General features: G+C 37.0%; 3 protein-coding genes across 3 annotated transcripts; all 3 read right to left on the bottom strand.

Moving 5' to 3' along the window:
• Positions 1-826: 826 nt before the first annotated feature.
• On the bottom strand, positions 827-1,747 carry LOC141847182 (uncharacterized). Its single transcript, XM_074735165.1, has 2 exons — positions 1,005-1,747; positions 827-913 (listed from the first exon to the last, which is right to left on the bottom strand). Exons 1-2 carry the CDS (start codon positions 1,479-1,481, stop codon positions 827-829), a joined length of 564 nt encoding a protein of 187 aa, XP_074591266.1. The 5' UTR covers positions 1,482-1,747.
• A 107-nt stretch (positions 1,748-1,854) lies between these two features.
• On the bottom strand, positions 1,855-5,845 carry LOC141847119 (short-chain dehydrogenase TIC 32 B, chloroplastic-like). Its single transcript, XM_074735098.1, has 8 exons — positions 5,537-5,845; positions 4,751-4,982; positions 4,578-4,657; positions 4,290-4,443; positions 4,090-4,168; positions 3,372-3,456; positions 3,224-3,270; positions 1,855-2,216 (listed from the first exon to the last, which is right to left on the bottom strand). Exons 1-8 carry the CDS (start codon positions 5,652-5,654, stop codon positions 2,043-2,045), a joined length of 969 nt encoding a protein of 322 aa, XP_074591199.1. The 5' UTR covers positions 5,655-5,845; the 3' UTR covers positions 1,855-2,042.
• A 1,957-nt stretch (positions 5,846-7,802) lies between these two features.
• LOC141847120 (short-chain dehydrogenase TIC 32 B, chloroplastic-like) lies at positions 7,803-10,467 on the bottom strand. Its single transcript, XM_074735099.1, has 8 exons — positions 10,243-10,467; positions 9,110-9,341; positions 8,956-9,035; positions 8,709-8,862; positions 8,528-8,606; positions 8,361-8,445; positions 8,225-8,271; positions 7,803-8,136 (listed from the first exon to the last, which is right to left on the bottom strand). The coding sequence occupies exons 1-8, from the start codon at positions 10,358-10,360 to the stop codon at positions 7,972-7,974; spliced, it is 960 nt and encodes a 319-aa protein (XP_074591200.1). The 5' UTR covers positions 10,361-10,467; the 3' UTR covers positions 7,803-7,971.
• Positions 10,468-13,502: the final 3,035 nt, after the last annotated feature.

The following is a 13,502-nucleotide window of genomic DNA, read 5'->3' as shown; positions in this document are numbered from 1 at the left end:
GTCGGAGGCGAACTCTTCACATAAAACAGAGCTTTTCTTCTTCACATCTCATACTGCCGGAAACTCTTCCTCACAGCCGACGGAGCAAGGGCGCGAGACCGCCGGAGCACAGGCGCGCGCGATCAGTGGAATAGAGAGACCACGATTGGCTTGGGTTTCTCCTGGACGCGCGCGATGTAGAGCAGCGGACTGCGAGCTCCACGGGCGGCAGACGGCGAGCTCCTGAGGCGGCGAGCAGCGACCTCCCACGGCGACAAAGATTTCTTCCTCTCCGGTGGTGGAAGGCAGTGCCACGCAGCGTCAAGCTCACGGAGAAGAAACCGAGTAGCGACTGCGATTCTGTGGGAAGAAGAAGATCAGCGGCGGCGCTCTTGGAAGCTTCGCCGCTCAGGAAGATGAAGACCAACGGCTTCCACCTTCGGCCGACACGCAGGCTGGCATCTCCTGCATCCCATCACACAGACGGCAGGCAAGAGCTGGCGCTATGCGTCGCGAGGGAGAGAAGAACAGTAGGGCATCCTTCGTCAAAATAAACAAGGGGCAGAGGATCAGTGGATTTTCTTTATTCTCTCTTAGGGATTTATTTTATCTAAAGATTCTTTTTTTTTCATTCGCTTTATCGAGTAAATATAGCATAAATCTCATCAACGTCCTTTTATCAAAATTCGATCAAAGTAATTAAAGTTAACTTTTTCTTCTTCTTCTTCTTTTTCTCACCATATTTACCCCTACACATGGATTTTTTTCCTTAGCGATCGATCAAAGAGATTTATTTTATTTCATTAAAACTCATTAGACAAAATTAAGTCTAAGATACACTTTATTATTAGCATATATCTACTGCTTGCTCCCTCAAGAACACGTCCGTCAGCACGGTCTTCGACTGCAGAGATGCCTTCAGCAGCTTCAGCCCCTAACAATAACCACGCATTAAATAGAAGATCAATCAATCAGTACAACAAACAACGCTAATTAATATAATAAAATGGAACTAGACTCTCAACCTGTTCAAGGCCGATCGTCACAGTTTGCTCTTCTAGCGCAGCAACATTCTTGACGTGAAACCTGTTCAGGGCGGTGATGCTAGAAATGGAAGACATGGGCGTCACCGTGAGGTCGTCCATGATCGTGTACGTCACCACGCCCTTCACGTAGCCCTCGGAGCCGACCGCCGAGTTTCCAAGGAGAAGAACGCCTTTGGGCGAGGTGGAGGGAGGATGAGAATTGGCTATTTTTAGGATGGCGGATTTGGAATGAGAAGATTGAAAGTAGGAGTCGTCTAAAGAGTGCAGCGCCTGGTACAGATTGGCGACGGAGCCGACCATCGTGTCCTTCTCGGTGACGAGCTTGATGATGGCGGCGAGCGGCAGAGTTAGGAGGCCGAGCAGAAAGTCGACGACTTCTTTGGTCGCTTCCGCGAACAGCACCTTGTCGGAGGATTTGTCGACGAGGAGCTTCAGCGTCATCTTCGCCTCCGCCATCTGCCTTGGCAAGTTCGATCCGGTGCGGAGCAAAGCGGAAGAGATCACGTCGGATTTATAGCTAGCGCTCAGGAGGCGGTGGACGGACGAACGCTCGGTGGGATTTGAGCAGGGGAATTCAAGTGCCGTGGAAGTCGAAGAGTTTCCATTTTAAGTAAATAATTTTAATAGGGAGTAAATTAAGACGTCCCTTTATCTTCCCTTGTGTTATAAATGCTAACAAATTAATTACAGATGCATGGAGTGGGTTCACGTGCATGGAAGATCGAACATGAAAACTTGCTACAGCTGATATTGCTATAGCAGCATCCATCACATTGATAGACAAGCTAAGCTGTAGGGAATCTATAACAGAACTAATCCACTAAACGTCTAAACCGATTATATGGCATCACGAATTTTATTTCTTTTGCAGAATGCAATGGCATGTAAACACATTTAGTACATTTCAAAACTAGCACAACAATATAAGAGCCGCAGTATGCAGCAGTGAATCCACAGAAAGCAGCAACACTATATCAAAAAAAGAAAGTGAAAAGAGCACAGTGATGTGCGTTGCTCTTATTTTGCTTTAGTTGAATTAACTAGCTGTTCGCTGAACTCCCAAAGCTTTTTTGCTAATGCTTCATCTCTAGCCTTGGCAGTTGTCTTCTCCTCGTTGCAATCAGCAAAGTATTTCCCCGTCACTCCTTTCATGTTTGGATTCAGTGCGACATAGCATGAAGTGGCTGCTCCCTGTAATTTAAGATACAAATAACAAATTACAAACGCTGGTGCTCCCTGAAATTTATTGCATGCACGGCAACAGTTGAGGCAATATGACTTCAAAGGTTCATGCAACATTTACAGGTAATGGCTGAAGTACAAAGCCAATGACTACCAATCTTCCATTACCTATATACAAGGCCCAATTATAAGCGTAATTTTGTAAGAGATGCTATTACAAATAAGATTGAATTGATCCAATATGTTTCTAAAGAGAATATGGTGGTTGATCACCATTTATGAGTTCTTAAGTTGGTGTAGAATGTAATGTGACATAGTCTATTATACCAGCAAATGTATTTCATAAACTTGATTTGAGCGCGTAATTCATTGCCAGGTACATTTTATAGCACTTACACACATTTATATGCAGAAGGAATTAAGTGTGTCATGAGGCATAGGTCGCCCTTTCTTACATGAGTAATCACCACTATCATGTCATCCTAGCTAAATACCGAATGTGAGAACTTCATGAGATGCACAAAGGCAAAGGAAAGGGATCTCAAGTTAATTGCAATGTTGGAGTTGCAACTGGACTAAGACCCATATGGTAGTGGTATAAATTGGGGATGGACAATATATGCTCCTCTGGGAAGGACAGCACCATAACACATACTTATACCTATACCTCGTGTATAATCAAGCTAAAAGGAAGAGAGGGGAAGAATCCCTACTCCTTGCATATGTGAGTCCCTTTGAGGCATATTGTGTTGGCCTCACCTAGTACCCCTTTATCACTTTCAAGAATGCTGAAGTAGAAAGACAAATGTCTTCTACTTTAGCATTTTTCTATGATTATGATAATTCAATCTATGGAACATGAGTAGGAAAGTGGTTTGTCTAGAACTAAATGATGTGTGGAAGAAAGGTGTTGTCTGACCACATATCTTCATTGATTGACGTTTAGGACTAAAGCAGAGGGTATGTATTTAAAAGGGGTAGAGTCAAACACGTGGGATCAATCAAATCTGACAAACCTGAGGTACAGTCTTCCACATGAAGCCAGATACTGCTCGTAATGCAGCTGCAAGCAAAAGAAATTTCAAACCTGAGTTAATACCTGGAAACTTTTAATTTTATAGTGGATTAATGGTTTAAAACCATCAATTGAATTAATAAGCATACTTATAAAAGCAACAGAGTGTCTCATCAAGTTTGTCTCAATCAAGCCAGGATGAACAGAGTTTGCTGTAACATTTGCACCTTCCTCCTACAACCATGAAAGTAGAATATCTGTTTGAGAATAGACAGCAAGGTATGCCATTCTATATGCAAAGGAGTAAGACTAGAAGAAAAACAGAATGTATTTATAGTAAATACAGCAATAGCATCCTTTCTAATTATCAGTTTGCATAATTAATTTAGCGCATGCTATCAAATATTCTTCAGCATGACCTATTGTGTAAATAGTTCTTCCTCATTCATACCATGAAACAAGTTCCAGTAAATTCAAATTTATGGGTCTTCCACAAAGAGAAGTATGAGTTCTCATTAAGGCATCCTTGTACTGATTTTTTGTCCACGCATCATAAAACTAAACAAGAGAGCAGATTATTTGTAGACAATGAAAAAAACTGATGTTCTTTGCAATATAGAAAAGAATTTGATGCCTAAAGGTTCTAAGTGATAATTATTAATTAAAAAAATCTTGGCTGGTCATTTAAAGTGGCTTGTGTTAGTTCAGGAAATATAAGTTACACATTGTTACATAAGGGTAAAGTAGACAAAGATTTCGATGAAGTTTAACATTATATTTTTGTTTTGCTGCATAATTATTTCTATTGGACATACAGGATACATGCAATGAATATTTAATTGAAACGTGCACTGCAAGATGAAGTACCTTTAAGCGCCTAGCAAGCTCATTGGCATGCAATATGTTAGCCAATTTGGATTGCCCGTATGCCATTTTATCATTGTATCTAAATCCAAGATGGAAATCCAATCAATTAAATATAATAAATCAAACATACAGCGGTCAAGAATAAAATTAATGCATCCCCTATATTATACAAATTTGTCCAACAACCATTAGTAACTTACGAAGCTTTGTCATTGAGTTTGTCAAATCGTATTCCTTCCCTATATGTACCAATGTGAGCTACTGATGATAGATTCACAATACGCCCTTCTATTCCTGAGTCCTTTGCTGTGGTTTTCATTTTCTCAAGTAGAAGATTTGTCAACAAAAAATGACCTGGAGTCAAAAGGAATTTAAAATGAACAAAAGGAAGTTAGAGAACTAAAGATAATTTGGTGGAAAAAATATCCAATAAAACTATCGCAGAGTATTAGGGAATGAAATTGATTTATTAAGTGGAAGAGATATACCCAGATGATTTGTAGCAAATTGCATCTCTATTCCATCTTCTGAGAGTTTATAAGGGCAGTTCATCACGCCAGCATTGTTTCTGATGACAAATTAAAGATGTAAAAATTGGGGGGGGGGGGGGAAAGAAAAGTGACAAGCATGCAACATTTGAACATGAGAAGCATGTGATTACATCAAGAGGTTGAGGGGCAGATTTCTTTCAAGGAATCTGTCTGCAAAGGCTCGGACAGACTTTTGTGAGCTAAGTTCAAGCTCCGAGACATCAACTTTGGCAGATGGAATACTCTGTTGGATATTCTGCTTTACCACATTGGCAGCTTCCATGTTCCTTGCTCCAATGATGACATGTGCTCCTCTGAGGGCCATAACCCTTGCAGTTTCGGCTCCAATCCCACTACTCCCACCTGGGGATTGCATGAAAATTCTTTTATGCTTTAGATCAAATGGTTCAGAAACTATTTACCTTAGTTTTTTTTTTAAATATATGTATTTTGTTCAACTTTTAGCTGAAAGAAACTTGTATCAGCACTATGATGCAAGTATACCATGCTTAAATTGTTTTTCGTAACAAAGATTCTTAGGGTTAGGACATTTTACTCTTGAAAAAGGAGATGTTTAGGAACGCTATCTACATTCATAAAAGAAAATTCTACGTTCATTTCAAGAAAGTATGAAGATCAAATGTATCAATATTCAAATCTATAAGAGAGATTCTCATTCATTGACATAATCTTAGTATCGTGATCGGCAAGTAACATTAATAAACTAAAATAGAAGTTACCAATTTAAAAGTTCTTTAAAATATTTTTTAAAAAAGAGCCATCATCAAAATGAGCGGCACCAAAATCAGGTCGGAAACAAATCAGATCTATGCATCAAAACACGAATCCAGCTAGAGCTCGCTTAAGCAAGAACCGATTTTCCAAGAGCGATTCTCCAGATCTAGCGATGGACAAACCGGTGACGATGACGGTCTGCTTGGAAGCGTCGACGCCCTCGGTGACCTGCTCGGATGTGGAACTGAAGCCGAATCCGGTCGGGCCGGGCAGTCGGGTGAGGCTCCTGAAGAATCCCATGCCGCCTCTCGCTTGATCGCCTCGCCGAGGAAACCGCCGAGAGAGTGAGAGACGAGTCGACGAGAGCAAAGGATGAACCACGAGTGGAGGAGAGTGCGCTATTAATAGAGTAGGGCGTCGCCACCGATCCAATCAAAACGCGCACACCGCTGCATTTGACTCCTCGATTGCCATGTAGCGCCTTACAAGAACTGTAAGAACGCCCTCAAGATTACGCCATTAGAATGAGGCTCCGGAAGGAGGAAGTAGCTAGGACCTTCCAGCAGTCCACAAAGGCGGCCGTGCCAGATCGAAGCTTCTTATCGGACTTGGCTCCGCTTCACCCTGCCCGAACCACCAACCATCCATTAAATATCTTCCCGCAATAATAGAATAGAATACTCTTAAAGAACAAATAAAAAAAATCAGAATTTAAAATTTTAATAAAAAATAAATATTAAATTAGAATTGAAGAGAGATAGTCTAACTAAATGCATTTTTCAACAACCAAACTCTAGATTACTTTACTTTTTTAAATTGTTGATTTCACCATTTTGGTAACCGTCTTCTCCACATTGCAATCAGCGAAGTAATTCCCTTCCTTCTCCACATTGATCCCTGTGATTATCAGTGAATTATAGAAAACAGATTCCATGAGTTTCACTTCACATGAACTCAACAACTTTTTTCAGTAATGGGGCTTTCATCTCTAAAGCTTTTTACTTTTTCTGTAAAAAGGTGAAATTCATCGTCCTAACGGTCGGTTCCATAATCATCTATGAAAAAATAAATTGAAAAATTATAATTGACCACGATGAAAGAAGATATTGTCTTAATTTCGCGAGATTCGAATCCTTACTCTCTTTCTTCCTTCTATTCCATATTTAGGTAGTTATTTGTTCCTTATTATAGGTTAATACGTCTAGGTCAAGAAAATTAATAACGGATTCAATTAACAACACGACACAGGTAAGGTCCACACGACAGAGGTAAGGTCCGATCTGTTGGCTGATTGTCTCAAATCGGTACCCAACCCCACAACTAGCTCGGCTTATCACCTAGCTCGTCTCGATACCCTACACTCTAAGTTCGAGTTCTCCTTACGCCTGAGCTCTCCTTTTAGTAACCCGTCCGAGCTCTCCTCTGTGGCTTAGTGACCGTCTGAACTCTCCTCTTTGGCTCAGTGACCGCTCAAGTTCTCCTCTCTAGCTCAATGGTCGATCCTCGACTTGACCCCCTGATTAACCACCTGAGTTCTATCCTCTAACTTAGTGGCTGATCTCCGATTCGGCACATTGGTCAACTGACTTCACAACCCACTCAGCCTCCCACTCGGTGCTCCACTAGTTTTGCTCCTGAATGAATCCGTGATCTCCTATCTAGAGGTTGACTCCTCTGTCAGCTCAATCTTTCCGAGTCTGCACTTCTACCCAAATCACCGTCAGAATGGCACATGCAATGATATAATATTTGATGGTAGCTCACCTACCTGATCAGTACAACATGATTAACATAGCATGGTCCTGGTCCATATTGAGTATGGACGATGAGATATTTTTTTTACCGGCGATGAAACATCTCCTCCAATGACTCCATATAATAACTCCGTTTCTCACAGGCGCAAGTACGCGTACACACAATCAACATTCCCCTTCTCTAACATCTCTATTTCTTTTTCTTCTCCATCTCCCGTTCGTAACCTTACTTGAGTGTTGAAGCGATTAAACCAAGGCACTCCTGATATCCATTCTCACCCTCATTCTCTTTGCAATTTAACCGGAACTCCACCGTATGTAGGTCTTGCATGATTTCATCCTTGCCGGTGACTCATCCGTAAGTAATCTCAAACAAGAACATTCCTCTTAAGAATTGGACCGTCTTTGTCTCTCAATTTACTGTTCTAGCTTATACGATCACATAAGAAATAGCAGTCACTAGTTGTAGGATGCAAATTGAGTGCTGAATAACAGTGCAATACAACCCGATATCGAAACAATTCAGTAATGTCATGTAATGAACAATGATTTAGAAGTATGAAACTGTGAAGGCAACGGCGTCCATCTTTTTTTGGAGATGAAAAGGTTAAACAAGAAACACCAATACCAGATCTATTGATGACACCGAACATAAAGAGAGGGTTAGGGTTGTGGAAATTGTAAGGCAAACAAATTAAAGTAACAAGACTTGTATTAAACAATATGATTAACTTATTTCATACATGCTTAAAATGAAGCAGTACAAGCTTTATACCAAACTATAACAGTATTATAGTCTAGAGACACCCAAGATAGTACTAAGACTGGCATAAAACATAGAAAGCATACAATAACCCTCTTTCTTATTTTGAATTAACAAGTTCTTCGCTGAAGTCCCAAAGCTTCCGAGCCAATGCTTCATCTCTGGCCATGTCAGTCGTCTTCTCCTCATTGGAGTCAGCAAAGTACTTCCCGTTCACACCCTTCAAGCTTGGATGCACTGCCACATAACATGATGTTGCAGTTCCCTGTAATTACGACGATGGAGAATGTTGGCGTTCAACCGATGTGGTAACAAATTCTAGCAAGTAATACTGTCATACAAGTTTGACAAACCTGAGGTATGTTCTTCCACAAGATGTAAGTGAAAGTTTTCAATATCACTGAGACCAAAAGCAAATTTGAAATCTAAGTTCAAGGATTATCAATATGAAGCAGATCAACAATCAGTTTGGAAGTTTATGCAGCATACCCATGAAGATGGGAGCATGTCTTCCCAAGTTTGTCCTAACCAGACCAGGATGAACAGAATTTGCTGTGACGTTTGCACCTTCAGCCTGTTAACCGTGAATGTTTTGAATCAGAAAAAAAAATCTTCTTTCTTTTCAATTACTACATCTGTTCTAGACCATCAGTTACCTTCAATCTCCGTGCGAGCTCATTGGAGTGCAAGATGTTAGCCAATTTGGACTGCCCATATGCTGATTTATCATTGTATCTAGGAAAACATGATGAAAATAATCAATCGATTGAATGGTAGAAAACTCTACACTTTTGTCATCATGAATATCCTAATGCCTAACTGCTAATTATGACTTACGTCGCCTCGTCATTCAGTTTGTCAAACTTTATTCCTTCCTTATAAGGTCCAATATGAGCTATTGATGATAGATTCACGATGCGGCCCTCAATTCCTGTCTTGGCTGCTGTGGTTTTCATTTTCTCAAGTAGAAGATTTGTCAACAAAAAGTGACCTGAAATTAGAAGGACCATGTTAAACTCAAAATCTTAATGAATACTTTTGAGGGGGAAGAAAAGCTGATTTGAGAAGGTGAAAAAACACATACCGAGATGATTAGTAGCAAACTGCAACTCCACACCATCCTCAGAAAGTTGGAACGGGCAGTACATGATACCAGCATTATTACTAAAAACAAATTGAAGATGTGAGATTAGGCTCAAAAAATTGACAGGACATGCAACACAAACCAGGAGAGTTACATCAAAATGTTGAGAGGAAGATTCATCGCAAGGAATTTGTTGGCGAAGGCTCTGACAGACTTGAGTGAGCTAACATCAATCTGTATGACATCCACTCTAGCAGATGGAATGCTCTCTAGAATGCTTTGCTTCACATTGTTGGCAGCTTCCAAGTTCCTTGCACCAATGATGACATGGGCTCCCCTGAGGGCCAACACTCTCGCAGTCTCAGCTCCAATACCACCACTTGCACCTGATTGCAAGAAGAACCTCAGAAATACTATTAAAGAGCAGAGAAATCCGTGAAACATAGATATTTTAGTAGTAGAGAAGTTAAACTATGTTAATAAGCCATTGATACCATCTGCTCAACAAAAATGACACTATTGACACAATACTATATGAGCACAACTGTATAATGTAAATATTGATAAAATCTAAAGGATACAATTCAAACTTATTTACATAATACATGTCTAATTTCAGTAACTAAGCAGTCTGACATTTAAATACTTTTTACGTTATTGATTCCTTTGTAGTTATGTTATATTATAAAAGAACACTTGGTGTCCTACAATGTATTAGTCTCAATCTAATGGGGAGAATTAGAAATGAATTATAAAATCAAGATAGTTAAATTCATCAGTTGGATAGACTTGATCCATCTATATATTTAACTAAACCAATTCAATCAATTGAATTAGATTAGTTTTCTCAGCTCAAATAGACTTGATCCATCTATATAACCCCATTGATTTAACTAAACCAATCCAATCAGTTGAATTAGATCAATTTTCTCAGCTCGAATGATTATATCAAGTTGATACAAGGTGCCCCTTAAAAAACTTTCTATCTCCGCCACTATTTGTTGGCGGTAATTTCTTGGTAAGTAAAGTTATGATCAAGTTGGTATTTTGTCAAGATCTAACTAACTCCCTGTCTTAACTTGAAGACAAAGCTTACCTAGAAGACAAGGGGGAAAAAGGGGGAAAGAGAAAACAAACAAGATGAATAAGTTCGGCAACACGATCTGGTGAGAAAAACTCAGATTTCTGAAGCAAAGAGACCAATTTCACAAAATACATAAGTTAAAACTCAGGTTCACGGCTGGATCGCAAAGATCAAGAAGAAAATGGGGAGGGCGGAGGACAAACCGGTGATGATGACGGTGAGGCGGGAGGCGTCGATGCCTTCGGTGACCTGCTCGGCGGTGTTGCCGGATCCGAATCCGCTGGGGCCTTTGATGCCGGTGGCTTCCCTGAAGTATCCCATGGCGCGAGGAGTAGGTTTTGGCAAAGAAGAAGAGAAAAGCGAGATCAAATAGCGAAGCAGGCAGAGAGACAGAGAAGAGAGTGGAGAGAGGATGAGATGAGGAAGAAGAAGAAGAAATGGTAATTTATAGCGGCCTCGGAAGTCAATAAGCCACGGTTTGTGGAATTTTCTAAAACGGGCGAAATTGTCAAGATTAAGAACGCCGGGTCAACAAGAGTGACTAGTTGGCAGTTCCAGTCAACAGAGGCGGCCGATTTCTTTTATTTCTTCTATTTCCCTTAGAAGAAATATCTGTCAAATTGGATCTTTCTAGAAGTTTACATATTGATAATATTAAATTTTATAAAAATATTAAGTTTTTGAGAAAATTAAGCTACTGAAATACTAAAAAATTGCAAAAATAAGATATGCTTTTCAAATTAATTATTTGAATTTTTTATTTCCTAAATATTTTATTTGAAAAAATCTGTCAGGCGGATTTAAATCTAAGCTAGTCGAAACAACTTAATTATCGTGTTATCATTAAATCTAAGCTATAATTTTCTTTAGTCACATCCGAGTTGTGACTCACGATCCGTTTGTAATGAGATAAATTGAAGAATTTTAATTTCAAATAGAAAACGCAATGTTACTCAATTTCACTGAGATTTAAACCGTCATATGCGCTTCCCGATAAATCTGTTCCGTCGTGAAATCTAAGCTAGTCGAAACAACTTAAAAATTAAATTTTCTCATTAAATGTAAGCTATAATTTTCTTTAGTCAAACGGACTTAAAGACTCCGTGAAAGAAGCCTAATAAATACGACCAACTTACTCCGTGAAAGAAGATAAATCTGACGGTTCAGAACGGACCTTCTAGAAAGATGCTCGTTGACGTGATTATTGTGGTCTGCTTGCGTCAACTAGACCTTCTAGAAAGAAGATAAATGCTTGCTGAGGAAATGGAAAATTTTTAATTGTATCGAGTTCAATCTTCTACGGCAATTGACTAAAAAGTCATATTTAAAATTATCAAAATTTTATGATATACCTTTTATCCATAGCTCATGCATTATTTATTTTTAAGTATACGAATTATAATTCATAAAAATTTAATTTTATAATTCGAATACAGATAAATCTCTATTTTCTCTTCTCTTTTCTTTTTTCTTGTCAATTTATGTATCTATTTTTCTCATTTAACTGAACTAATCAAGATAAAAAAAAATAAAAACTTAATTATATTATAATGATTGAATTCTTTATTTAATCATTAAATTCAAGATAATCTTTTAAATTTATCTATTTTTATTTTTATAATTTTAATAAAAGAATATTAAAAATACAAAAGAAGGTTAACAAAAAACAAATAAAAATATCTTTTCTATTTTTAATGTCTAATTAAAAGAATAAAATAATAAAATAAATTAATAATAATAAATAATAAAGTTTTAATTATATTTATTAAAGATCTTTATTAAAAAATATTGATAATCTTAAAATTTTAAAATTAATATTTAACACCACAACACTATTGAATTCAACACCACGTGCTGGATTTGAATGGGGTGCGACACCATCTAGCAACGCATGATCCACACATTGACCTGTGATGCTATTTTTTAAAAAAGCAATACTTCAATGGTGTTAAATTTTGATTTATTTAATTTAATTGAATTAAGAGTTTTAAAATCGAACAGAATTACATGAAATAATTATTTTTTTTCTAAAGACCAAGATGATATAGGTAGTCTAGTTATACACTATAACAAATTTTCTTAATTTGATATTTTCTTAGAAAAAAATGGGTTGTTGTGTACTTATTGGTTCAGTATAACTTAATAATGTGAATATTAACTTAGTAAAATATAGTGGTGTTGATTTCAAAAGAATAACACTACAATTGTATTGATCTTTTAAAAAATAGCACCATATTGTTGTTGATTTTTCAAAATTGAGACTAAAGTGTGTATCAATTGACACACAAGCATAATTTTATTTATGAGGCTCAAGACAAGACTTGTGTATCATATCTATCTTCTCCACATTTAGCTCTTTCATTACATGTCAATTTTTTAAAAATTCAAATTTTATAAGTTTATCAAAATCTATTGATGAACCTAGAGAATTTTGATTGGAATGAGTTTGATCAAAATTCATTGTTGTCGAACTCATTCTAAATATTATATATTTATAAAGTGTCTCAAAATCTATATGTGCCCAAAGCTATCAGTTTAAAGTTATTAACATTAATGATTAGAAAGTTTTCAAAATTTTAGATTTTAAGATAATTGATGCATACTCATAATTTATTGTAGAGATGTCAAAAACAATCATGAATACCATAAATACCTTCATTATATTACCTTCTTCCATTACATGTCAATTTTTTAAAAATTTAAAATTCTTAATTCCATTAATGGATTTCAATTAAAATGTATTGATAGACCTAGAAAATTTCGATTAAACTCATTCCAATACTTGTAGATTCATTTGATGCATTAGAGTTCAAATATGCACTTCTTTACTATTCCAAGGTCTTTCCAACAACATTCAAAATGATTTTAAATTTCAGAACAGTAAAGTGCTAGTATTAAAAGATCAACATTACAGTGGTGTTGATGTTTAGACACTAACATCACCGTGTGTAAGAAGAACAAATAATATTGATTTTGAAAGATCATCACCACAGTAATATTGATCTTTTGAAATCAGCATCAATCTTATTTAAAAGAACAAATACTGTGGTGTTAATTTCTGAAGACCAATATTACAACGGTATTGATCTTTAGAAATTAACATCAATATCTATATTAGTTGACACACGATTATAACTTCACAGTCTTAGGATCAGTTGGCATGCGACAATAAAAAGATATTTGATTTAATCTAACAAATTCATAGTCAAAACAACTTTAAAAAACAAACATTATATAAATATACATTTTTAAATTAAATGATATATTTATATTTGAAATTTTTTTAGGTCAAGATTTTTTAAGCTCGATATTGTTAAGATAAGTTTAATTCTTATCCCTAATGGAGAATAGCTTCACAGTTAATATGTCAAAGATTAAAAATATATATGTAATTTAATATATTAAAAAGCCTAATACCACCTACTTGGGTGCTTAAACTCAAATTGGTTTATCAAAATCGACT

This window comes from Curcuma longa, chromosome 16 (genome assembly GCF_044706935.1).
Source record: "Curcuma longa cultivar G26 ecotype Majalengka, Jawa Barat chromosome 16, ITB_CL_G26_1.1, whole genome shotgun sequence".
NCBI classification, from domain to species: Eukaryota; Viridiplantae; Streptophyta; class Magnoliopsida; order Zingiberales; family Zingiberaceae; genus Curcuma; species Curcuma longa.
This window is presented reverse-complemented; position numbering and strand designations above follow the sequence as displayed.

Bases quoted from the DNA above. Each gene is read 5' to 3' on its own strand.
- LOC141847120 (XM_074735099.1), bottom strand. From the start codon at position 10,360: ATGGGATACTTCAGGGAAGCCACCGGCATCAAAGGCCCCAGCGGATTC. The intron at 9,342-10,242 runs GTTTGTCCTCCG...TCTTGCAATCAG, and splicing joins CCTCACCGTCATCATCACCG to GTGCAAGTGGTGGTATTGGA. The intron at 8,137-8,224 runs GTTTGTCAAACT...TCGTAATTACAG, and splicing joins TGTGGAAGAACATACCTCAG to GGAACTGCAACATCATGTTA.
- LOC141847182 (XM_074735165.1), bottom strand. From the start codon at position 1,481: ATGGCGGAGGCGAAGATGACGCTGAAGCTCCTCGTCGACAAATCCTCC. The intron at 914-1,004 runs GTTGAGAGTCTA...GGTTATTGTTAG, and splicing joins TGACGATCGGCCTTGAACAG to GGGCTGAAGCTGCTGAAGGC.
- LOC141847119 (XM_074735098.1), bottom strand. From the start codon at position 5,654: ATGGGATTCTTCAGGAGCCTCACCCGACTGCCCGGCCCGACCGGATTC. The intron at 4,169-4,289 runs GTAAGTTACTAA...TCTTGGATTTAG, and splicing joins AAACTCAATGACAAAGCTTC to ATACAATGATAAAATGGCAT. The intron at 2,217-3,223 runs GTTTGTCAGATT...CTTAAATTACAG, and splicing joins TGTGGAAGACTGTACCTCAG to GGAGCAGCCACTTCATGCTA.